The sequence below is a fragment of the Emydura macquarii genome, unplaced genomic scaffold, assembly GCF_026122565.2.
Source record: "Emydura macquarii macquarii isolate MOO-44397 ecotype Brisbane River unplaced genomic scaffold, CSIRO-AGI_Emac_v2 contig_2676, whole genome shotgun sequence".
NCBI lineage: Eukaryota > Metazoa > Chordata > Testudines > Chelidae > Emydura > Emydura macquarii.
Window position 1 is genome coordinate 11,305,833 of NW_027132813.1, and position 27,447 is coordinate 11,333,279.

Here is a 27,447-nt window from a genome sequence, read left to right on the forward strand (position 1 = left end):
GTTTCCTAGGTGCCTATGTTTCTGCCTCCGAGCATGTGCACTGCTGCCTCACTCTAGGGCTCCAGACAGCTAGCACCCACCCGAGCCACAGAGCTATCCATGAACCATTCCTCTGCCTAACTTGCCTCTGGGGTCTGATCCAGTAGGCGTACTCAGAAGCCGCCTAACTCCACACAAGTAAGGAGGAAGGAGACCTTCTCTTATAACCATTTGCCCAGTGGTTAAGTATGTGGGAGAGCTCCAGTTCAAATTCCCCCTCATCTGATGAGAAGGAATTTGAACAGGGATCTGCTACCTCTCAGATGAGTGATCTAATCACTGGGCTATAGTGTCAGTCTCTCTCAATTATTTAATTTAAATGAAACAATTTCAATATGAGAGAGCCCCACATCAGATTAACACATAGTCCAATGGCTATTGGCTACCTGGGAGGTGGCAGAGCCTTGTTTAAATCCTATCTCCCACTGAGAGTAGAGAAGAGATTTGTATTGGAGGTCTCCCACATACCAGGCAAGCACCCTAACCATTAGGCTAAAGGGAGGGCCTCTTTCCTGCCTGGCTGTTTTGTATGGAGATAAGCAGCTTCTGAGCATGCCTATCAGGTCAGGCCTGCATGTGTGTTAAGCAGAAGTACACACATCTCCCTGTTCTCTGATCACTAAGAGATCTAGGCACCTCCCTGTACCTGGCCTTAGCTGCCTACATCCATAAAACGGGCAGGGCTTTGAATACATTCCTCTCATCAGCATCTCTCATTGGTTAGCTTAGGTGGCTCCCTGCCTAGGGTGCTGGATTCTGTGGATTGCATTCTAAAGTGCCTGTCTCTCTCCAGGCATTGCATAGGGAGCCTAACACTTAACTCAGACTTTGTGGATCACGGTGCTGTTCCAGTGATTTTCTAGGTATCCCTTTGAAGATCCAGGCCTTCCTACCTCTGTTTTGTCTCCCCCCTTTTATCTGTCTTGTTTATTTAGATTGTACGCTTTTCAGGCCAGGAACTCTTTCTTACTATATCTTTGTATAGTGCTTAGCACAAAGTGGCCCTGATCTTGGTTAGGATCTTGATGCACTATTGTAATACAAATAATAAGCATCAGGTTATAATGATGAATGTGGAAGAGTCCACACTTCTGCCAAAGATGCATTTCAGTACTTCTGCCCACCAAGAACTATCATTTGTACATAAATAATGGAAGCCAAAATGAGTAGGAAATGTAAATAATAACATTGGCAACACAAAAGTTAGAAAGAAAAAGTTATTGCATATGCTATTCACTCACACCCATTAAAGCAGAATTGTTCCCTTCAGTATATATACCCAGCATTTTTCTAGACTGGTAGATAGGTAGAAGTTTCTGTGAGCAACTCAGTGAATAAGACGACACACACAACACTTGTTAATCAGTTTCATTAAGATGTTTTTCAGGTAACCAAACAGTTTAAGAAAGTCTTTGTGATTCCAGTAATAGAGTATATATTTAAGACCAATCCAAACTGTAAAGGAATCAAGATTACTGAAAAGGTTTAAAATGGTGTAAAATCACTTCAGGGTAAAATGGTTTAGCTGGTCAGTCCTCATAGGGCCCAACCCTTGTTAAAAGTAGAGGTGAGCCTGAAATCAGATCCAAACACAGCCTGCACCTTGGGGAAGTTTTGGTCTGCAGCTATATTTTATGATGGTCACCTCCCTCAAATGATGGCCTGAACCAAAAACCTAGACGGAAAGATCCCTGAACAGGTTTCTAACAAAAACTGAAATCAGGCACATTCAAAATGGTTTTGAGTTTTAATATCAACATTTCTCAGCTTGGCACAATAAATAGAGCTGGGTCCAGGCTGCCAAGTTGAAAGAGCAATTCACACTTTCCGGTGTTTATAGCTGGAGTGTCAGTATGCTCCATCATAGAGGTAGGGACTGGGCATGGACTTCAGATCTGAATCCAAATTTCCCTATGTCCACAGCTATTCAGATCGGGTTTTGTGATTCAGGACCATCTCTAGCTAGAACTATCTTTTACAAAGTGCTGCAAAGTTAGAGGCAAATGGTTTAAATGGCCAAGAAAATAATATATGAAATGATAAACATTTTAAAACTTTAAAATAATACTGATTTAAATCACTTTATGTGTAGCAGTGTCTGCTAGGGCAGAAACTCTGTCTGTTTTGTCTTATAAGGACACTTAAGCTATTAAAATGTGAATTGAATGATTGCCCAAATAGCTGCAGCACAGTTTGTACAAGCATTGGTTATTCTTCATAACTCATTTACATTGCCTCATGATGTGAGTTTTTGCTACGAATCACACAGCAGGAGGAGCCTCCTGCAGGATTTCCTGCTGCCCAGCTGGTGAGTCAGACTCAGCGGTGTCATGATATTGATGAGGTATGAAAGAGAAAAGCATTAGGTATGCCAGGAAATATAGCAGGCATCGAGAAGCCACTAACAAGGATGCAGTCTTTGGACTCTAACGAGAATGGAAAAAGTGCATATACTCCATCTTTCTTACAATCACTATCAAATCTCTAGCTTGCTTGAAGTTAACTAGGTTTAAAAAACAAACCCTCTGTCGTTTTTTTGAGTAGAGTAATGTTTATTACTCATGAAAGGGTGAGTGTGAGAAAACTGGGGTCTGAGAAAGGATGTTATGGGAGATTTCCCTTCCAGACAATATTCTCCTTTAATCTGGAAGGACTTCCCTGTTGAGGAATTAGAAGCTAACTCAGTCATTATACCCAGGCATTCTATTGTCACGTCTGAATTGCCACCTGCTATAAAGTTATTACATTTAAATTTGTCCTATGGGGCAATGTCATAGTATTACAATGTTTTCTGTATCACATTGCCAACTATGTTAATGATAGAAAGATCTTAACTGCTCTTAAAACCAGAAATAAGTTTCTCTAGAACAGTGGCCCTCAACCTTCCCAGACCACTGTACCCCTTTCAGGAGTCTGATTTATCTTGTGTACCTCCAAGTTTCACCTCACTTAAAAACTACTTGCTTACATAATCAGACATAAAAACATAAAAGTATCACAGCACACTATTACTGAAAAATTGCTTACTTTCTCATTTTTACCATATTATAAAATAAATCAATTGGAATATAAATAGTGTACTTACATTTCAGTGCATAATACATAGAGCAGTATAAACAAGTCATTGCCTGTCTGAAATTTTAGTTTGTACTGATTTTGCCAGTGCCTTTTAGGTAGCCTGTTGTAAACCTTGGCAAATATCTAGAGGAGTTGATGTACCCCTTGGAAGACCTCTGCATACCCCCAGGGATACGTGTACCACTGGTTGAGAACCACTGCTCTAGAGAATGTTGTGCAGTGCACCAATAATGTAATGATATAGTCAATATAATTAATTGAAAATATAATAAAACCACTATGGTATTTAACCATATAAATAAGAGAAAAGTTCCTATTAGCTCATCTGCATGAAGAGAGTCCAATGGGCCAGGTACCAGAAGGAAATCAGAGGGACTGAGTCTTAGTCCCATCTTTTCCACAGATTTGGTGTGAGTCTGGGCAATTCACTTTCCCACTGTACCTGTTTCCCCACCTGTAAAAGGGGACATTAGTACATACTCACCTATGTAAAAAGCTTTGTGACTATAGATAGTACGGACTAAGTATTATAAACTACCTTTCAAAAACCTCATAGCAGTTACTTTGTATAGCAAACTGCAGTGTCTGCTGACAATTCAATTCCTCCTTCCTCCATTTTCCCAGGGATGATGCAGGATTAAGCTCTTGACATGCCATGATAAGAGTAGAACAAGAACAGTTTGCTCCAAGTCAGATATGCTCCACAGTACTGCTCTGCATCCAGATTGCTGAGAGAAGATATCCAGCTCTTCTACCTCTTGCCAGGACTATGGCTGTGTCTACATTAGCCAGTTTTCCCTACAGTTTCCCAGTGTTGCTACCAACAGTTCAGCTCCACCCATGGGACCAACAGCAAGTGGACCACTGGCATTTTAACTACCATCTCTTTCTTTGCTCAAAGCTGGTGTAAATGACATGATGGTTAAAAGAGAGACAAAGTGGGTGAGGTAATATCTTTTATTGGACCAACTTCTGTTGGTGAGAGACACAAGCTTTTGAGCTACACAGAGCTCTTCTTCAGGGCTGGGAAGGCACTCTTTTTAATATCCTGGGACAAACATGACTACAACAACACTGCAAACAATGATGGTTAAAACACCACCAGCACCTTGCTTAGACTAGAGCTGTCACCAGCAGAGCTGCAAAATTTTAGGAGGAAAAAAGCTAGTGTAGCTCCAGCCTACACAGCAATCAACATCACTAGTACATGTTTTAAGTAAATCAGCTTGTGTAATAAATCTATGGGCATGTACATACACGAAGTATAGGATTTCTAGCTGAACCACACATGACCAGAAAATCATACAGTAGCGCTCCAAAAAAAGGGCTCTGAGCTAAAGGAGAATTTCAGTATCACACTGGGAACCCAGTTTTAAATGTGGCTTCCACAAATAATATCTTTAAGGCATTTACATTGAGATCCAAGGGATCACTCAAGTCCAAACAGAGTTCATAGCCTCTTTGTAATAAAAGGTTAATTGGCTAGCTAGCAGAAAACTTGAGCAAGTCTAGTTCTATCCAGCAGAGGGCAGTGATACACATACATACAAGCCCGTACATTACATACATGCCACCTGCTTTACATACTCTCTGAGTAAGCTATTGTTTTCATGGTATATAAACGTTTTCCAAAATTAATGGATGTCAGATAGTGATGTTTGTGAATGTTCTGTAGTGGAATCACTTCTTTATCAACCCCACCGTGTTTGAAAATTCAATCAAATTATGTAACATCTGCTAGCATAATCAAACACATACATACAAGCTACGTTCAAACCCTGTTAATGATCTCCACTACATTAAAAAGAAACTAACAATTTCCAAGATAATACTGAAAAAACATCCAGTCTCTTCTTCCATTGGGGCTCAATGTCTGTGGCTTGTTGGTGCTATGTGCAAGTTTACTTTTGACAACCCTCCCTGTAAAACCTGAGGCAGTGAAATGGAGTGCATTTTTCCAGCCCATTTATAAATCCCTTTAAAATAGAGATTTATAGTAAAAAAATCAAGACTTCAGTTCTAGTGGCATTAACAGTAATACTTCTGGCTTTATATTTTCAAAGCACTTTAGAAACATTAGCCAATCCCAACACCCTAGGAAACAGGTATGTTACTATTTCCCCATTTTATAAAAAGGGAAACAGCACAGAGAGGTTAGTTACCCAAAGCCACATAGAGATCACAATGTTATAGTAATCTGAAGGTTTTAGGGTTCACTACAAACTACATATTCCCTTTCATTTTCTTATGTCTATACAACACTCAGTAGTTTAATTGCTTCCTCAAAGTTTTGCCAGTAACCATGCTCTGGAACTACTATGTACACAAAAGTACTGTTAGTGAATACTGGACTTGAAGCCTGCACTTCCATCTTCCATCTTCCTCTTCCTGTATCTCATCTCCCAATTAAAAAAAATGTGTCCCCAAAGAACCTGGGATAAGAAGCTGCATTAATGAACAATTTAAGTGAGTTAGAAGTCTGATCCCTGGTGTATGCAGTATCAGTAATTAGCCAAAAGGCACTATCTTTGCTGTTAGCAATGAGGCTCAGGCTCAATGAAAATTAAACTTCCCTATGGGCAAGGCATCCCCTGGGGACTCACATATATTAACATATTCACTACCCACCTGTTGCTTTCCGTCAGAGAAACTGGGACACAGCTTGAAACTAGATGACTGCTGAGTCGGCAAAATGGTTCCTGGAAAAATACTGATTCTTTTTATGTTGTTTAGCTAGTATGGATTAATATTTTCTCTCCTTGTCAGATGCCTCGTGCAAGGGCTTACACATAGTTCTTGATAATAGTGTGCTCACAATGTTTCCCATGATCAGTATAAACAGATATAAACCAAGTTATTTGATACAAGTGTTTTATAAAGTAGGATCGTGAGTGCAATACCGTAGTTTATAACATAATCGGGCCCTGGGATCAGACAGCCAGTACTTAGCACTGCTAATATCAGATCATTTTTAAAGTGAATTACCAGCTGTTCTGAACATAGCCACATGCAGTCAATAGTGTTAGCTATTTTCATTGCTGATCGTTGTAGCAGAAACATCCAACTTTTCTGCAATTACAGGGAGAATTAGGAGCTCAGAAACTGTGGTAATGAGAGCACCTGACTACTTTAGAGTAGAATAGCTTGGGATTGTGAGTGCAGCTTGAATTGAGTTCCACCACCTTTCCCTTCTACTAATCTGATTTCTGAGTTAGATCTACAATATCCTGGGAAATGGTGCCAGAAAGACCTGAGTCAAATTCTGCTCTCAAATATATTTCCAACTCACAATGAAATTAATAGGAGGTGCAAGGATGTATCTCATGACAGAATTTGGCCACGCAGCCAAATTCCCCCCACACACACACATTTTAACACTATTGACATCACTGGAGTTGCAGCACAGATGAATTTGGCCCATTGTATTTAAATACAGTTGATAACCTATAAGGATGGATACAATGCAGCAACAAATACTTTTGAGTCTGGACATTCTAATGACATCTTCTAAGGGCTGAAATGTTTTACTAATTGTCATTATGTTGTATTGAATATACTATGATACAATGCATAGACAGACTTATCAAAACCTTTTTTGCAAGGCCAGGTCTTCTTTCTTGGTCTGTTCAGAGACAGAATGGCTTAAAAAGACTTGTTGTAAACAGCTTGCATAATATACTGGTAAGTGCATGTGATCATGTCTACAGCTAGCATTTGGCCTGCTTCAGGGTTAAGAGCCTTGTACTCACTCCCAGCTAATGGTGTTGCTCCTTTAGCACATATGTTGGGGTGCTGTGATTTTGGTCCTGATGGTCACTGGTGCTATTTCCATTGATGAGCGCAGCTTATATTGGTTTCCTGGGGGTTGGATTTTCAACCATGTTCAGTTTGGCCTAACTTTGCATCCAATGAAATCATGAATTTGACTTTAATGAGAACAGTCAGGCCAACACTGAGTACTTTTAAAAATTCCATTCTTAAATTGCAGTAGAATGTGTAACCCTTTTGTGACACCCTGTATCTGAAAACACCACTACAAAAACCCCAAATTCACCAAAGTCATATAATTATGATATGTTCTGTACAAAGCATGCCTTGTTTGGTATTATTTTAAAAATCTTGATCTGCTAAACATTAATATCCTGCTGGATTGTATGTGCTACCACGGTATGTGAAGTTATAAAATATTGTGGTAAATGCTACTAGACCATGTTGTGAGGTGGGAACCACCTAAACCAGCTTTTCAGGTACAAAAATGAAGTGGCCAGATGTGTTAATGGGCCATCAAGGAAAGAATCCACTACCAGAGATTGCTTACAGTGAAGGCTTCCCTGTGGGATGCACGTTCACAATGGGGGTTGCTTGACTAATGGGAAGCAACTGCCATGTCACATGTATAGACCCTTCCAGCAAGCTGAAACAGACTATAAAAGGGGGAGCGTGACATCATCACTGGGCTCCACTCCCATTCAACTGAACACCTGAAGGGTCATATGGAAGACAAAAGGAATTTGAGAGGTGGTAGGGGAGACCCAGGCAGGGAAGGTTGCACAGCCTGTGTTTAAGAAACTGCTTGTACCAGTTAATGAGGGTGAAACATTGCTAATTCAAGAGCTTATTAGTGTGTAGAACTTAGACTGCAATCTTATGTTTATTTCATTTGGTAACTTCTTTTTAACTCTTTACATTTGCCACTTATAATCACTTAAAGTCTAGTTAATAAATTTGTTTAATATTTTATCTTAACCACTGTGTCTTTGAGTGAAGTGTTTAGCCAAACTGCTCCGTAACAAAAGCTGGTGCGCATTCCTTCCACTTCAAGCGAAGGGTGGACTGTATAATAATCTCTACTGCTCAGGCTTTTTGGTCATGGAAGACGGTATAGTCCTAGGCTGTGGTCCTAGGCTGAGGAGCCAGCTGGAGTTTCTCTATTGTCGGTTTGTGAGTGGCTGGAAAGCATTCATTGAACTGACCTGGATGTGGTCCTTGCTGTAGAGGGCTGTGTAAGTGCAAAACCTACCAGGGGTTTGTGGCTTGTCACAGCATCACAGAGTGAGAGGGAGCCCAAACTGGTCAGACAGAGGGTTCAGTGGTATCCCAGCTACTAGGTGGTACCCCAGGGGTTCTGCCTACCATCACAATATTACTGGGCGAGTTCTGCAAAGAGCAGAGCATCTTTTATTCCCACATAAACTGAGGTCCCTCAGCACCATGACAGGTCAGCCTCTATAATATCAACATTCTCATTCAGCCTGTAAAAATTCAAAAGGTTAAACTCATATAAATAAAATGCTCCATTTATCAAATAATTAGTAAATGACTGTCCAGCAAAAAGTATTTATAAACCTCAGACTTTGATGGCAACAGAGGGCATGTGGCTATAACAGTCATAAGTTACACTTCTAGAAACCATTCATCACCTTCAAAAAGTAGGTTATTAAATCTGAACCTGAGAATGTTTTGAAATCCTGAATGATGGCAACCCTTTATCATTACTTTCAATTTGTTTTTCAAAGGTTCCAGTGATTCCAATTTTTGCACTGGAGTCTCAGATTTCATGGGTGATAGTCGAAGGATCAGTGGGATGGGCAAATGGACATACCCACAGCACCCATCTGTTGACCTTAATTCTCATCAGCATCATGGATCCTGTATTAGTTTATGCTCACCTTTCGCAGAAGAAAGCAGATGCGCTCAATGTTTCTTAGTCTCTCTCGCTGTCAAAAAAAGGTGGGGGAAAGGTGGTGGGAGGTTAGTTTAATGAATTGAAGAAAATATATCACAAACATAGTGGGCCAAAATCACTCCTGATATCAATGGAGTTACACCAGGGATGAATTTGGCCTATTAATATTTATCTCTGTATATGACTTTAAAATTGATTCACTCAATCATCTCAACACTCTTATGAGGAAGAAAATTATTATTATTCCCAATAACATATGAGAAAACAAACCAGAGATGAAATTGAGCCCTGAAGTTAGCAGGGCAACACCTCTAAAGTCAGTATTTGTGCCTTCTTACACTAAAGCTGAATTGCTCTACAAAGACAAGCACAATCTTTCAGATTCTCACAACTTCAGTATTGGCTTCCACATGAAGAACATTTGTTTATATTGGTACCTCTATAATTGCCAAGATGCTCTATCAATGTGCAACATTAACAGCGTATTTGTAATATGCTAGAAATATCATTTTTAAATAGAAGACACTTTTATGTGTACTGAAAGAGACTGTACTTGAGGATTCCAGTGTCAAGGACAATGCAGGTTCAGCTGATGGAAGGAAAATCAAAACAAAAACTTCAACAGATTTTCTGTTAAATGGATCATAGGTGAGAAATTCACTAGCAAAACCATGTTCCACTCTGCATATACACATCACTAGAGTCACCAGGCAAGATTCTGCTCTTGCTTACTTCAGTGTACATCCAGAGTAACTCCATGGCACTCAGTGGAATTATTCTGCACTTACTGCTTTTAGCACAGAACAGAATCTACTGCATTGTGCCCAAGAGGAGTGAGCAATTCAAAAGAAAATGAAGTTTTTACACCTCTTCTTACAATAAATTAGAGAAGTAGAGAACTTCTCCTGAGGGATTTTAAGCTTTTTCTCTAGACATTGCAAAAGCTACTATGTACAGTCATCTTTGTTAAACAAATAATGAGATGAACCAATGTGTGAAGTCAATTCTCTCTAAGCCCTCAGTGTTTTTCTAACTGCTTTAAGCGGATTCCATTTTGTGAGCACTATGTTTCCCCTTTTAAAAGGTTTCAATCATGGGAGACAGTAGAAGGTACAAAAGTAATATTTTGCCTGACATGGCACCTTTCATGTCAAGAAGCTTCTCGGACTAGGATGCTATCCTGCAATTGGGTCCATGTGGGTGGACTCTTAATCTGCACAAAGCACTGTTGGCTTCAATGGGCAGTCCTTGGGGATGTAAAGTTCTGCTAACATAGATCCCATTGCAGGAGTGGGGCTAAACATGGCTGGTCTTATGGAAGAGGAAGTGGCTTAGGCACAATAGTGGGACTCAGGAGATCTGAGTTCAAGTCTCTGCTCTGCCATAGTCTTTTTGACAGATCTCTCTGTGACTCAGCTTCCTCTCTGTAAAATGGGGATAATAATTCTCCCTTACTTGACAGGGGTAATGTGGAAATAAATTGATTAGCATAAGATATTAAAAAGTATGATGCTGGAGTCCATACAATTAGATAAATGAAAAAATGGACATCAACTCATACACAATAGGGGAAGAAGAAAAAATGTGTGGTCAATGACACCAGAGCAAATGCGTACTCTCAGAAAAATCTCCTTTAGTGTGCTAGAATAACACCCATTAACATCCACACTGAACAGGAGAAAGTACCATGAGACTACTGTTTGAGCTATTACAGAAAGTTTGCTAGGTGAAAGTCAAAATGGTGCTACTGATCACAAATACTTGCAGCATTTTATTGGACATTTTCTGTGTAATGTTTATTTCAGAGTAAATGAAAACTACTGAACATTCTGGGATTAATTAACTAACTTAATCACTAATGTGATTTTAACAGGGACACGCAAACATTGATTTCCCATCCTGGAAGCCAATTACATTAGCATTCTAAAACAAAAGCAATTTCTCTTTCTAGGGCACTATACAAGTTTAGGAACAGAACAAATTACTGGGATGTGATGCAGAGATATGCACAAAAAGTGTGCCTGTATCACAAGATGAGGACAAAAAATGCACTGGGAGAATTAAGAAACACCGATAAATAGGCCTAAACATTACTTTAATAGAAAAACCTGTAAGATACTTCAGTTGAAGGCCTATACAAGATTGTTCCCTACAGTTTCCATTTTCAGTTACTATTTTAGGGGTGCATTTATTTTAGTAGATTAACAGATACATAAACATATATATTAACTTCAGACTGGCTCAATGATTCTGTGGTTCAAAACTTCTTGGTAGACCCAGGTTCAAGACTACCCTTAAGGTGCAGTATTCAATGGTGGTATAAAAGTCGCATAAGTTACTTGTTGGGAATAAACTGGTCACGAAACGGATTTAAGTGGCCAAGTATTGTAACTTGAATCTGTTTGGCATTTGGTGGCAGTGCAAGACATGTATAACTTATACCAATTTGATGTACGGTGGGGACCATATTCAGCCTGTAGTGGAAACAAACGCAACTCCCAGTGAGGTCAATGGGCTAAATTCTGCCTTCTGTTCTGCTGGTGTCAATGTGGTGTAGCCATTGAAGCCAATGGAATAACTCTGATTAACACTGGATCACTTGAGAGCAGAATTTGCACTGCTTAAACCAGGACTGAATTTGGCACCAGGAATGTTAAGAATAGGTCAAGGATATGTTAAAATAAGGGAAGAGGGAAAACTTTCTCTTACCCCGTGGCTGGACCTCCTGCTACATGCCCTTACTTCTGTTCACTTTTTAAGTTACACTTGTTTTGCACTCACACTAGTCACACCAGTGCAAAACAAGTGTAACTTAAGTCTTCAGTGGATTATTCCCCCTTAGTGCAGGGGAGAATTTAGACCTCTGCTTCTAGGCAGAAAGAGGATGATTGCATCCCTCATCAAAGGATGTAGGCAGTGAAAGAGATTACAAGCTTTCGAGCTCAAAAGCTTGTCATCTCTCTTAGCAACAGAAGTTGGTCCAATAAAAGATATTACTTCACCCTCCTTGTCTCTCTCTAATACCCTGGGACAGACATGGCTACAACAACGCTGCAAACATTGCAGAAGATGGTCAGCCCACCACTTGGGTAGAGGGGACAAAAAGGGGGAAAGAGTGCCTCAGAATGAAGAGGTGCACAAAACCCCTACAGCCACAATTCAATTTCTCTGCTTTCTGAATTTTTAAATGCTCTCATGCCATCTCCAGCAGGAAGGAGAACTACTTCAGTAAAGATCCACCCTTCATCAGACTCAGAGGAACTGCTAAATCAAAGTAAACAGCAGCTGCTCTTACAGACTACAGCTACATTCACGAGGGACTCCTAAATCCATTTTCACACTCATATTTTCCATTGACAGCTCGGTACATCTTCTCCCATTCAATATCTAATGTTTTTCAAACCTCAGGCTGTACTCACTGCATGAACTGGATTGCACTGGTCTATTGGGCTCTTGAAGTCTGTCCTTAGCTCATCAAAGGCGATTATCTGCAAAAGAATTTTTTCAAACATTGTAATGATAGCAGTAATGGCATTGAACTCAGGTCTTTTTCTTTCTAGTAGTTACTAGGTCCATTCTTACTGACTTTGGTTGAAATTCATCCCAAATGTAACTAGTGAATTTGGCCCTTTATATTTTATATCATTTTACAGAACAACAAAATATATATATTTCACAAAGCTATCTTCAGCCACAAGATTACTATACAAAGTAACAGTGATAGGTTTTGCCATAACAGGGCATGCTTATTGACTGCTGCCAGGTTGAATCATTTCCTCCAATAAATATGTGCTACTATAGTATTTTTCAGAAATCAAACTATAAAATTAAATTAATTTCTCTACAGATAAATGCAATAAACCATAACCCTAACATTGATAGTTTTGGAAAAGGGTGTTGTATTGAAATAAGGAAAGGTCAAAAGGCAACTTGATTTAATTGGAAGTGGAGAATTATTTCACTATTTGAACATTAAGATGTTAAGCACAGAATCAGACAAATTGGAAATGAAAAAGACCTATTATGACGCTTAGACCGTACACCCCCACCTCTCACCTCAGCCAAACAAAGTTTGTTTCACAGAACAAGGATTCTTAAATTTTCATACAGTGTAGACTAGAGCAGGTCAACATTTTTTTCAGTCTTTTTGTTCTGTTTTGTTTTCTTAAACAAAAAAGCTTTTTCAAGTAATAGAAAAAAATTGTTTTTGTTCACAATTTTTCAGTTTTTTGATGTAACAAAAAATTTCATTTTGAATAAAAAACTGTTCCAGTTTTCAAAAATAGATTTTTTTTATTTTATAGTTTTGTTCCCCTTCTCCCTTTTACGTCTTCTCCCCTACCTTTTCTTTTCCATTGGAAAAGTGGAATAAAAGAGAAAGGGGTGAAACAAACAAAAAATCCCCTGGCATTTTTTGTTTGTTTTTGAAAACTGAAACAAAACATTTTGCTACACTGAAAAAATCAGAAAATTCCATGAACATTTTTGAAAGAAAGAAAACCATTTTTCTTCCTAAATTTTTCAGAGAATATATTCTTTTTTAAAAAAGCAACTCTAGTTTAGCCCACACTTTGCTAGAGAGATTGACTCATGGAACACTTCCCACCAGTCATCAAGGATCAGGACCAAATGGGGGGACTTTCATTCTCTTCCCACTATCCCCACAGAGCCCCAAAGTCTGGAGGCACAGGGTCTTGGTGTGGATGGCCTGTTGCCTGCAGTTGCTCTTCCAAGAAGAATGAAGATCTCAGAGGTGGTCCAAGGATAATATAGGCTGAACTCCCTGCTTGTTCTGTAAGAGGACTGGGGAGGTGGAGAACAAATTTTGTCCGTTCAACAGAATATTCTAAGGAAAACTCCTCGACAATGACAATCCCGCTCAGGTTTTTCTCTCTGGGGAGGGTGATCTGATTTTTGATATTTACACTCTTCGGTCACCTTTAGACACTTACATCCCTCTTCATCTCCTTAGTCACTGCTTAGCCAAATTGGATAGAGTTAGCTCTTTTAATCTTTCCTCATAAATCAGCCACTTCAGTCCCTTGATTATTTTTATTGCTGTCCTATGAACTTCACCTACTTTATCTCCATCATTCTGGTACTTAAGTGTCCTGAACACAGTGGATCTGAATCTGATCTACTTACAAGTTTTGGGAATCTAAGTGAATACAGATACACTGGTGTAAAATTGGTTTAAATGAGACAAGATTTGGGCCTCCAATTCCCAGTGTAATCTCACCAGAGTCATATGGAGAGGGACTATCAACTCCCAGCTCCATAATATGATGCTTCTTCATATGCAGCCCAGAATCCATTAGCACTTTTTGCTGCCATTCTGCAAACTCATATCTAATTTGTGGGCCCCTTTAGCCCCTACGAACCTTTCAGTGTTGTTGTTTTCCAGGTTTCGCCCTCCCTCACCTTGGCTATTATTCATTTTTTTTCCATAAACAAACAGCAACCACATTCAGTATTCTGAATGACTAAAGAGGAAACAACAAAAGGACACAAGGAAAATCTCCATAAGGAATGCAGTGTGTGTGTCTCCTCTGGAATAAGAGTGTATCTGAATTAAAAACAGAATGGCATCTGCCTCCAACAGACAGCAAATTCTTAGAAGCTTAAAGATACAGTAACAGAAAATAAAATTATGACATGTATAATTGTGTACAATATACCATCACTACAACTCATCCAAAAACTTCTCACAAATTTCAGCCTATCTGCTTTGACGTAAAGGATCACTCTAGTCTTCTCAAGCAGTCACCAGCCATTCATTCTACTACTGCTCACAGTGGACTGAAGTGACACAATATTATTTCATATTTAAATGTATCTCCAATCCTAGCGATGGAAAAGTCACCAGTTTACTAACACATTCACAAGCACCCAATGTGATGCTCAGAAGTTTTACACTTACAGGTTCTTGAAACTAAATCAGATAATGATTTGGTGAAAGAAGAATTTCATTTTAAAGCAGATTTGACAAAAGATAAATGAGCCTAGATCAAAGGTGTCTTCCCAGGCAGCACAGCTTTGAAATCTAATAATCTACAGGATTTAAAACATTTCTGTCAGACATCATTAAGGGAGAGACTTTGCTTTTGTTCTCTCATTTCTTCTTGTGAATAATTCAAGCAAACAGGAGAAGGATCATCTGCATTTAAAACACTGCTAGTAAAATGCCTAAGAAAAATTAGTTAAAGTTTTCCTAAAAACAGAATGAAACAGCTGGAGTAACACATAGCATATTTCCTCCAAAGATCTGAAAGCATATTACATAAGTGTACAGCAGAAGCACCTACAAGCTCCCTACAAGTCAGAAATTGAGACCTCATTAACACGCATACAGGATCTGTACACATGTATAATGAAAAAATGTTCCCTACCTCAGGTATACAATCTAAATAGATGAGAGACAACAGGTAGACACAACCAACAGATGATGAAAGCACAAAGGTAACAGTGGGCTCCTCTACACTGCAAAAAAATCCAAACCCATGGCAGTGAGTTTCAGAGCCCAGGGCTTGCAGTACGGAGCTAAAAACAAAAATGTAGATGTGACTGCTTTGGCTGTTGCCTGGGCTCTAAAACCTGGTGAGGGGGGAAGGGTCTCATAGCCCAGGATCCAGCCGTAGGAGGAATATCTACACTGCTACTGTTAGTGTGAGCCCCATTAGCCCTTGTCAGATGACCCAGGCTCTGAGACTTGCTGCTGCAGGTTTTTTGCAGTGTAGACATACCCAGTGAGACAACTATTCTGTAACTAATAAACAGTGGTCTCAGTATGCAAACTGCCTAGCTTTGTGAACAATAACGAAGTAAACTTCAAAACAACCCTGGTAAGTAACTTGAATTGTCTCCATTTTGCAGATGTGGAAACATAGGTGCAGAAAAGTTGAGAGGTGCCAGACTAGAGCCCATTTAGCACTCTAGTGGCAAAGATGAGAATAAAATCCAAGTCCCCTGTTCTAACAACACTGTTTCTACCGAGTTAGAGAGCATTTAAAATTAAACAATTCTGGTATTTTTCAATAGCAAACTACAGGTTGCAATGTATTCAGCTGGTAACTCTTCAGATCATAGTATTACTATTACATGTTTCTATATAGTCCCACAGCTGTGTAGGTGCTGCACAAAGAAATGTAGGACAGTCCTTGCTCAGAAGAATATATAATTTAAGTGATCTATGACAGGTAATGATGCCAAAATAGATGACAACATTTTTCTGCGTGAGTTCATTTGAGAGTGTAATGATTGTCTCATTTCACTCACAGAGTTGCTATGGATGCATTTAGTGCATTGGATGAGATACACAATATGTTGTGATAGGCATGTGCAGGAACCATGGATCTTGAAAGGTGTGTTCTGGGTGGTATTGACCATCGTAGCAATGGAGATATATGTCTGCGGTTTTGCATCTGTTAATGTGGCTGGTCCCGTGCTGCTTTGAGTTGGTGTATCTTGATCTGTGGGGAGCTTGCTTCTGATAATGAACTTTGTGAGGTTGGGGGCTGTGTGAAGTCTAGAAGAGGGTGTTCAGAAAAGATTTCTTTCAGGATGTGGTCTCTTTATGTATGAGTTATAATTATTTAATGATCCCCTGAATGGGTTCCAGTGTGGGGTGGTAGGTGACAAGTAGGAATGTGTGGTCAGAGAGGGTTTTTTCAATATTGAAGCAAGTTTTCTTGGGGTATCTTGGGTGGCCTGTTCCATAATACAATCTACTTCTCTGGCAGAGTGTCCTTGTTGGTTTTAAGTGTGTTAAGGTGTGTATCCTGGCATTTCACTTCAGAACATATTCTGTGGTGCTTGACTATCTGGCTGTAGATAGCTACTGCTGTTGACCACACGCCTATATTTGTCACCTACCACCCCACAGTGGAACCCATACAGGCTATCATTAAACAATTACAACCCATACTTGATGGGGACCACATCCTGAAAGAAATCTTTTATGAACCCCCTCTTCTGGCATTCACATAGTCAAACTCTTCATCAGAAGCAAGCTCCCCACAGACCAGGACCCACCAACTCAAAGTGACACCAGACCCTGATGTAACAACAGATGCAAAATCTGCAGACATATCTCCACTACTACAATGATTGATACCCTCCAGAACACACCTTTCAAGATCCATGGGTCCTACATATGCCTATCACAACATATGGTGTACCTCATACAGTGCACCAAAAGCCCTAATAAACAAGTATGTGGGTGAAATGAGACAATCACTATGTTTTCTAATGAACTTGTACACAAAAATTGATAAAAGACAAAAACACTATATCAACCATGGGCAAACACTTGTTACAAAATGATTACTCCATATCTGACCACTCAGTGCTTGTCCTCAAAGAAAACCTTCACGGTACCTTCAAAGCACAAGCCTGGGAGTTTAAACTCATAACTTTGTTAGACATTAAAAATCATGGGCTCAATAAAAAAAATGGATTTATGGATCAATCCAATGATCTATAACTTATTAATGCTCCTCTGTCCTGTGACTGCAGAGGTGTTAGCTGCCCACTTCACCTTGAATAGTCTCTTACAAAATACTAATCCTTATGCTAAACAATTTGTTCCAACTTGTAGTTAGCTGCGATACTCTCAGTACCTTTTCCAGACCTAAAGAAGAGCTCTGTGTAAGCACATAAGCTTGTCTCTTTCACCAACAGAAGCTGGTCTAATAAAAGATATTATCTCACCAACCTTGTCTCTCTAAAAGCATAATACACAGAATTATCTCCTGCACCTCATCTAGGGTCATAAAATAATCTTTTTGTTCAAAAAATCACTAAACTAAATCCCTGGACAGGATTTTGAAAATGTAGGATAGATACAGATTGATCTTCCATGGAGGAGCAATTTATGTGCACTGATGAATATGAAGTCCATGCACAGCTTGATAGACAGAGAAATAAGGACGATTTGATGTTTCTTCAGTGACCTCTGTGAAATAAACGAGTGATCTAGTTACTGGTGTCCACATCACAAAACAAAAACAAACAACTTCAACATTATAACAGTTACCAATAATTTATATCCTTGCTCCAAGAAGAGCCCAAGGATTGAATGGGCCCTGGAGACTCCACTATCCTCTGACTTCTAGAGGAAATCTCCAGGTCTGAGTTGAGGAATATTTGTTAGGTACAGTACTGCAGGAAGCTTGTAGTGCCACTGCCTATGATGTTCTGTGGATCGAAAAAAAAGGTAAGTATGGTGGTACCTATGGAGTGGTTGTAGGGTTCCTTGTCCTCCACAGTTACTAGAGAGGACCAGAATGTGTTGCAGCAAGGAGCTTAATAAAGCTAGGAACTTCCTGGTTAGTGGGTTCTCTAGTTTCTGCTTAAAGCATTGCTCTTCGTGTTTATGACCTCACACTACATTACGCATCTAATAAAACAACAGATAAAAGTTTCCTTGATTTATAAACATACTGACTATATTCTATGGTGACTTTCACCCCATGCAAGTTCACTAACTCCAAGTGTAAGTCAGCACAGAATTTGCCCCCATTTAGACATTCTTATGCTACATAATTTACAGATTCTGTCTGATAGCATCACCTGTCAGAACAGCAATAGTCAGGAAGATATTTATAGATGTGCTTGAATTTCCCCACCCCAACCACCATGCATGTTTCTCCAGACAATTACATATTTGAATACAGAAGCATTCACATGGCATTGAGGCTGATTTTCATTCTCTATTTATTTCTTTAGACAGAGATCTAACTGAAAATTTCACCTGGCAGTGGCAGGAATGAATCCAGATCTCTATGTTTTAGGGAAGCCATTCTAACTTTTGACCACTGAGCCCTGACAAGCATATGTTTGACTTGAGGGCAAGTGTTTGCTTTTTTGTTATTAAACTGACCATGACTAATTTCTGGGTAGTGTGGCAAGGTGGGCCTGTTTTGAACCGTGGGTCTGCGCTCCTTATGGCTATGCCAGTGGTGAGGCTGGGTGGGAGCGGGGGGGGGGCCCGGTCCCACCCTCTACCCCGGGCCCGACCCAGGGACCCTGCGAGGAGTAGCCTCAAACAGCTTAGTCCAAGGGGCTACTACCTTCCCTGGGTCGCTCTTCTGTAGCCTCCCCGGCTTGTGGCTCTCCTTCAGGCTCTCCTCCGGTCTCCACACCTTGCAGCAGCTCAGCTCAGCTCAGCTCAGCTCAGCTCAGCTCAGCTCCTCTCCTCTCCTCTCCTCTCCTCTCCTCTCCTCTCCTGACTCCACACCTTGTAGCAGCTCTACTCAACTCCCTCTCAGCTGCCCCCATCTGCCTGACTGGGAGGCTTTTAACTGCTGGGCCAAGTTCCTTGATTGGCCCCAGCTGGCCTGATTGGCCTAATTGGCCTAATTGTCCTGGAGTGGCCGCAGCTGGCCTGATTGGCCTAATTGCCCTGGAGTGGCCGCAGCTGGATCACCCAGGGAACAAAGATTTGCTAAGCCTAGGGCTGATATATATGCCTTCCAGCACCCTCCTATAGCCGTCAGGGCTGGCCCCGTCACAGTAGGAAATCTGCTGAGAATATTTTTTAAGGATCTGATGATTATAATTGATACACACCTTAGAAAAATCTAAAAATAAAACAGACTGAGATGACAAATCTATTAATCCAGAGACGAGGGACTGACGACAGCAGCAGTATGTACCTCTATGCTACCATCATGCCAGTGTACCACAGCCTGACCTGAAGGGACTGCATTCATGGCCCATTCAGCACCATTCACACTGTGTCTTGCCTGCTGAGACTGCCAACGAAGATGCTGAATTAGTGCTGAAAAATGTGGTGAACATCTGTCCACATTGAACTAGTCTGAGAAAAACAAACACAGAACAAATAAAACAGCCCTGCCGCAAAGAGCCAACAACTTAAATATAAGATGAGCCAATAGACCTATACAGACAAACCAACAGAAAAATACAAGAAAACTATGACACAGTATTGGTCAGGCAGTGATCTCAGCACACAAGCCGGCTAAACTGTTGTCCAGTTTTTTGTAGGCATCATTGTAAAGAAGAGTTTTAAAGAATGATTTGAAGGAGGATAATGAGATAGCCTTGTGGATGTTTATGGGGAATGCCTCCCAAGCATGAACGGCAGGATGGGAGAAAGCATAAAGGTGCTTGTTTGAAAACTTAACAAGTGAGTGATGGAGACTGGCATCATTGGCCAATCAGAGGCATCTTGATAGTGAAAGAGTCAAAGTGATGAGCTAGGAAAATAATGTTTGCAGCAGCGTTGTGAATGGATATGAGTGAGATGAGACTGCATCTGTCAAGACCAGAGAAAAGGATGAAGAGAGCCTGGACGGGGTTTTAGCTGCGTGTATGGCTTGACCCCCCACCCCCTCTAATTAAACATCAATGTGAGACCTTGTACCAAGGCAGATGTCTCCTGATTGCCCCCTCATGGCCATCAGAGGCTCTGCAGCGGCCTACCTCTCGTTTCCCTGTTTAGGGCCCTTTAAGATCATCATAGTATGTCTTGTGGCTAACAGCTTCCCAGCCCTCCCAGCCCTGAACCGGGGCTGTTTAAATAACAAACCAGTCCTTAAGATCCACAAAATAAAGTCCATCACCACACCCCAAAAGTCCACACTCAGCTCTGGCTCTTAGTTCTAACACACAGGGAGCTCTTATTCTATCCTAGTATTCACAAAGCTGCCACTCCTAGCCATCCCTACTTGGACCTCCACTTTCCAACTCCAGTTTCCTTCTCCTGTCAGTGTCTTCCCTGTGCTGAGGGAGAAAACAGCATATATACTGCCCTCTTTTAGAGAGCTCTTCCTGATTGGCTGGGAGAGAGGGAAGCCCATCCTCACCCTACATTACAGGCCCTTAAAGGTACAGTCTCCTGATTTTTTTCCACCCATCCAACTACTAATTCCCCAGGAATGCTTCCTCTCTTCTAGCTTTGACCATTTTCCTGAGCCTTTATTCATTCCAGTGTTCCTAGAACAAGGTTCATTGCCCCCCCGCCCAGGCTTAAAGAGCCAGTATACACTGTTACAGACCTAAACTGACCTGACAATGTCCCTTTAAAGTGGTATAACATGGATATTGACCTGAAATAGAATAGGAAAAGGAAAAAGTTATTGGGGCAAATTCTGCCCTCCCCTGTATGCAAGCAACTTCCTGTTAAGTCTCAAATGGGAGCTTCATGTGTACATCTGAGCATAGTTTGACCCACTGATGTTTGATAACTTATTGCAGGTGAAGGCAAGAGATGAAGTGTAACTGAAAGAATGTTTTGCCTGCCAGTGCCTGAATTTAGGGTCCACTATTTCTTTTTCAACTGCCTGATAACATTGCTAACATCTTAAGCAATGTTGCTAAATGTTTGGTGTCTAGTGACCCTGAACTCAGGGGCTGGCTGATAAGTATAGGAAGAATTAGTTTTCAGCTCTTTTTAAAATCTATATCATAATGAATCTGTGGACTTCTAGAACTTCATGGTTGTCACTGTGTTGCACACCACAGCAACTCAGTGCTTCTAGGTGACAAGCAGGGTAAAATTGAAATCCTTCTAGCCCAAAACACAGCCCCCTCCTCTCTACCATCACAAAATAGCAACTGCCTCACCAGACTGGAAGTATCCTTAGAAATTTAAAGGAGCAGTAAAGAGAAAACAATAGCATAACAATTACATAACCACAGGGGTGCTGGAACGATTTGTACAGTGGAGGTGCTGAGAGCCATTGAATCAAACTGTGAACCCTGCATATGATGGAAACCACTTTAGGCCAGGGGTCTGGCAGCACCCCCGACACCCCTAGTTCCAGCATCTATGCATAATCACAAAATTCACTTCCTGGAATGCAGCCAGGCTCACAGGCGCTAAGAAAGGCAGGAGGGTATCAACTGACTAATTGCTCCAGATACCCAGAGCCAGACAGATCGGCAGAGGAGAGACTCTCCTTAGAATCAATGTTCAAATCATCAGATTTCTCCAGGGCATGGGCCATGGTCAGTTGCTGCTGTTTAGGAGACATTAAAAAATGCTAAGAACAGAGATTAATATTGGAGGGGATCACAAAATATGCAGAATGGGGCCCAAGCAACAAAGTTTGGTTCTAAGTCTAGATCTGAACTGTTCCCTCTCTCTGAAAATCATCAGACCAGTACAATTCTGCAGTTGCCACTTCCTAAAGAGGAAATTGTTCAAGTATTTTATCTATATACTAGAAGGGTATTCATGGTTGTCGTCATTCCCATTCCTGTCACCTATTACTGTGATCTGGAGCTGATAAGGTTTAAGGATTGTTTTGTTACAGGCTACAGAGCAATTCCATTTTCAGCCTCACATATCTAATTCTGTGACCCACTGGAACAGCAGAAAAACATTTACAAAGGTTACAGTCCTAACTGCAGCAAACTTATAATGCAAGCTTTCCATTGTACTGTGGGAAGTTTGGCATTAGAGAACATTGATTTTACCTATCTATGCTACTGCACTTTGTAAATTAAAGTGCTTTACAGACATTAGTTAATCCTCTCAGCAGTTCTGTAAGATAACCACTTTATAGGTGGGGAGACTGAGGCAGGGAGATTAAGTGACTTGGCCACGACTACACAACAAATCCATGCCAGAGCCAGAATTAAAACACAGGACTTTCAGCCTGGTGCTCAAGCCCCTGGGTTATGGTTCATTCCAGGATTACAGAAAAACATTTTGGGGCTGTTTTAATCCAGATTTCTGGGCACCAGTAAAGTACACACTGTAGTAAAATGATGGTTTTAAATCTGCATAATGTGTGTCAAATTCTGCATGCAGATACACCCCAGTAGAGATCGTAAAGTGCTTTACAGTATGGATCACTGATGTTCACGATCTCTGGGGTGGAACACAGCAGCTGTTTAGCAGTAAATAGAAACACTATGTAAACAGTTTACAGCAGGAAGTGAAGAATAGCCTATCCAATTGAAACTGCAGGGAGTGAAGAATTAGGTTTCCATAATGTAAAATTACCAGAGTTTCAATTTGACCAAAACACAGAATCAATACCCGTACATCCTATGAGATTTCTAATAACTTCAAGCAGTATGGCCTTTAGTGTTATGACTCATTCAATAAAATAATAGCCTCCAACAGCAATGACCCCTAACACCATGTTGCTGCCTTTGTCAACACTCTCTTAAGTAGCACTAGTAGTAGGTTCCTCATTTTGTCTGTGAGACAGGCACTAGACGTTGACATTCATACACACACAAAGACAGTGCATTAAAATCTCTGAACAAGAGTCAGGATTAATAATAGACCCATGCAATGCTAGTGCTAAATCTCCACTTCAAACTTTATTTTATAAATGGATTAACTCTTGGGTTTCTGCATAGGTTCCAGGAGCTTGCTCTTCGGAAACCTATCGTCATGCTGTCTGGAGTGGCTTATGACCATGGGTGCCAACCTCAGGACAGACTATCAAGAAAAAGGGCACGAATCCCAAACTGGTTGGGTGTTTTATACTTACATTTCATCAACCAAATAACAAGTGTGAATTCCTCAGGTACTATAATAGTCCTAATAGGGAGACACAGACAGTCCCCTTGGATACTCCAATGTATCTTGCCACCCAGGTAAACCTGCCTCTGCGATAGAGGTCTCTTACACCAAAAATCACAACAATATTCAGGTTACTCCCAGTCCCAAAGGACCAGTCACTTACCCCAGGTCAATTGTACCCAAATCCCAAACCAAAGACAATGCTTTTGGCCAATCTTTTAACAAACTAACTAAAGATTTATTAACTAGTAAAAAGAAATGAGAGTTATTTACAAGGTTAAAGCAGGTAAACATACACACAAACGAGATACAGTCTTAGATTCCAATAGACGACAGTAGTTGCAATAATATGCAAGCTTTATATGTACTTCAAGGCTAACCCAAGCTAAACAGCTGGGGACTCATCACTTATGCTTAGAACTCTTTGACCCTCAGAGTTCAGGCAGCATAGGGATAACAATTTCTCCTTAACAGGAATTTTTATTCCCTTCCTGCAACATTTAAGCTGTGATGGGACAAGATCTTGTGTACATACACTCTTCAGGGGTGCGAGGAAAGCAATCAACAAGTCTTTTGTCCACAATGGCTTGTCTGATGTCCATAGACCTTTTATTGGAGATGAGATAACACCTCTTGTGTTAAACTAGCATTTCACACTTGGTAATGCTTCTCCCCTGGCTGTGTGGGATTTACAGTCTTAGCAAACATGTTTATAGTTACAAAGCAAAGTTTTAAACAATACCTTATAACACGGGTATTATAAGTAGGATTAATACATGCAGCATCCTACAAGCATTCCCTAATGTCTAAACATTAAACACATTCTTTATAACTCTGATATCTATTTTAACAACACTAACACACAGGGGAGCCAGACAGGTTTCAGCTACGCACTTGTCAGTGTTTACTGAGGCCTGGGGCCTTCCTAAGAGTTGGCACCATGTCTGCCAGTATCACACTTACCAATAAAAAAACAAAAGCAAACAGCCCCTTTTAAAAAACAAAACCAAAAACCAACCAAACTTTAAACTCCCCACCTGCCTATCAAATTCTGCTGCACTAATCCCAGGCACCAACATCATCGCAGCATTATTAACCCTACCCTGCCAGGGTTTAAGGACAGAGGAGAAGGCCCTCATGATAGCACCAAGGACACTAGTGCTGTGGCTCCATGATAATCGATGCTACTTAAGGAAAAGAGGGAAAATCAGATAAATATTTCATAGTCTAAAGCCAAAAGGGACCATTGTGATCATCTCATTTGACCACCAGCAAAACACAGGCCATAAAACTTCCCAAAATAATTCATTTTTTAACTAGAGCATATCTTTTAGAAAAACATCCAGACTGGATTTACAAATTGTCAGTGATGGAGAATCCACTATGACTCTTGGTAAATTATTCCAATGGTTAATTACCCATACTTAAAAATTTACACCTTATTTCCAGTCTTAATTTGTCTAGCATCAACTTCCAGCCATTGGATCTTCTCATATCTTTGTCTGCTGGATAGAAATGGCCATTATCAAATATTTGTTCCCCATGTAGGTACTTACAGCCTGTGATCAAATCACCCCTTAACCTTCTCTTTGTTAAAATTAAATAGAACAAACTCCTTGAATGTCTCTCTAATAAAGCATGTTTTCTAATCCTCTAATCATTCTTGTGGCTCTTCTTTGAAGCCTTTCTAATTTATCAACATGCTTCTTGTGTTGTGGACACCAAAACGGGACACAATATTCCAGTAGAGGTCACACCTATGCCAAATACAGAGATAATATAACCTTCCTACTCCTATTCAAGATTTCCCTCTGAATGTATCCAAAGGTCACCTAATCTTTTTGGCCACATAGTTGCTTTGGGAGCTCAAGTTCAGCAGATCATCCATGCCTTTCTCAGAGTCACTGCTTCCCAGGATAGGGTCCCATCCTGAAAGTGTGGCCTATATACTTTGGCTTCTCTTGGAAATCCAGCAGACTCAGCTCCCTTCACGTGGGATGGGGGGGGCCACAAAGTGCTGCTGATGACTTACTCAGTGACTGGCTCCAAAAAGAGTTTGTTCAGTTCTACATTTGCTGCTGTGTCCTGAAAAATAACAAGAGTCCCTGGCAAGGAAATGAAGCAGGAATTTCATCTACAGACTCTTCAGAAGTCAGGGAAATCAGCTGCATGAACCAAGCTGTAGCCAGAGAGATAAGAAAAGCTGCTCATAAGCTACCAACTTCACTGAATCTCGGAGACTCCAGTTTGATTAGAGGCTGTTTCAGCTGGGAGATTTGACATAGCTTTAATCTCTTTTCTCACGTCAAAGTTGTGCTGCTGGAATTTACAAATGGCAGGTGTGAGGTTTAATTCTCTGAATGGTTGTCGTGTCTTCATAAGTACTTATGGAGTGACTATTTATTTCCCAAATGCAATTTATCATATGCAGATGACATAAAGCTTTACATTCATGGACAATTATACAGAAACAACTGCATGGAGTTTGATACCTACGATTCCTTTTCTCTTGTTAAACAGCAACTGAACTGTAATTTTAAGACCAAAATTCAGATTCAGAGGAATGGTGGTACAAAATCTAATAGGCCAAATCCAAGCCCTATGTGGTATTTGTGCAGGTATGGTGTAATTGTATCAGATTTGTTTGTATGTCAGATAAGGAGCTGAGTACTAGCACCTCAAGGATATCACTTCCTTTGGATAAAGCAGTAGAGACCTATGCTTTTAGAGTACCAACTCCCCAGGGAATTATGCGATTCATGTATTAACTGTCTTTCTGTAGCACATGGATTCATTACAAAACATATATGAAGACTGTCAAAATTCATGCTTAGTGTATCTCCAGTGGATGAAGTTGAAGAAATAAAGTTAGAGCATTCACTTTCAATTTTACCAAAAAATATAATTTTTGCTCTTTATTTTGTTCTGCTCATGGAAATATACAAATCCTGTTGCATTATATCATCAGACTATCAAAGAATCAACCCTTAATCTTCAGCAATAATCCTTATTCTGGTTCATTTTAACTGCCTATCTTTAAAACCAAGCAGCTACCTTTATTTCTGAAACAGCATTCTCCCATTTGCTGAATGGATATATTAACCAATTTCTCAATATAATCTCAAGTGTTCGTTCCTTGCTTTTCTCCTTACAACCTCATCTACAACTTGCCTAATGCTTGGAGTTACTGTAGCAGGGCATTTACATCTCAATATTTAAAGTGAGTCTTAGACCTCTTTGGAAATTGGACTTTCATGATCATTGAAGCAAGTTCAGGACATAAAGCAAAATAATTTGGGATAATTTTTGCACTGTCAAGTATAATTTCATTGGAAATAAACCCTCTTAACTTCCTGTTATTATGAAGAGCTTTTCTCTCCTCCATTAGGAAATGACAGACAGCTGTTTCCTGGAGTGATCATTCAAAATCTTCAGGAGCCTGCCTCACATGCCACAGAGTCTCATGCTTAAATATTTCTTTATCTTTATTCCTTACCAAAATCCTTTTAGTTAAACATTTCAAGTTACAAAAAGAAAAGAGCAAAATCTTGGTTTCCAGCAATATCCTCTTGTGTAACTCCTAGTCTCCCCAAACAAGCATGTCTGAAATGCTTGCTTTGATGAATAGCCAAAGCACTGCAGCCAACTGGAATGTGGGAAGGGAAAAGGAGATCAAAGACATTCCTTTTGTCCCCTTATTTAAATACTTTCCTGAGCAGTATATTTAAAATAATTAATTCATGGTTGTGTTAATAACAATAGTAATAATAAATCTTCTTTTGTTTGGCAAGAGGGGTGATTCACAACTTTCAAATAACCAACTTCAGATTAATGAGCCACTGAATAGCTTTGGAAGTGACTGGGTGCAAATCTGAGATGCCAGCGACAAATAATTGAAGTAGACACTGATTTACATGGTCCATAGTTTGCACCTGGTCTTCACAGTCACATTGTGTGTCCCGTCTCTTCTTTCAGGGCCAAAAAAGATGATGCATCTGGTGTGCAATGTTCTGAAATGGTTCAGTGAAGACCATTATTTCCAGGATAGGCCGAAGCCTGGAAGTTCTTTTGTTGGGTTGGTTATTGGGTGTTTGTTTGGGACCTTAGTATTGTCCCAGAATGCTTTCCAGTGTGCCTC

At 40.2% G+C, this 27,447-nt stretch overlaps 1 protein-coding gene across 2 annotated transcripts in view; it reads right to left on the reverse strand.

Moving 5' to 3' along the window:
• The window catches only part of CNIH3 (cornichon family AMPA receptor auxiliary protein 3), a 70,107-nt gene that overhangs the window by 19,183 nt on the left and 23,477 nt on the right, over nt 1–27,447 (reverse strand). The window contains exons 2-3 of one of the 2 annotated variants that reach the window (XM_067565394.1): nt 12,223–12,291; nt 8,787–8,834 (exon numbers count right to left, since the gene is read on the reverse strand). In XM_067565394.1, coding sequence (XP_067421495.1) covers nt 8,787–8,834; nt 12,223–12,291 — 117 coding nt within the window. The remainder of the gene's footprint in view (nt 1–8,786; nt 8,835–12,222; nt 12,292–27,447) is intronic. The other variant, XM_067565395.1, reaches the window with a different exon arrangement.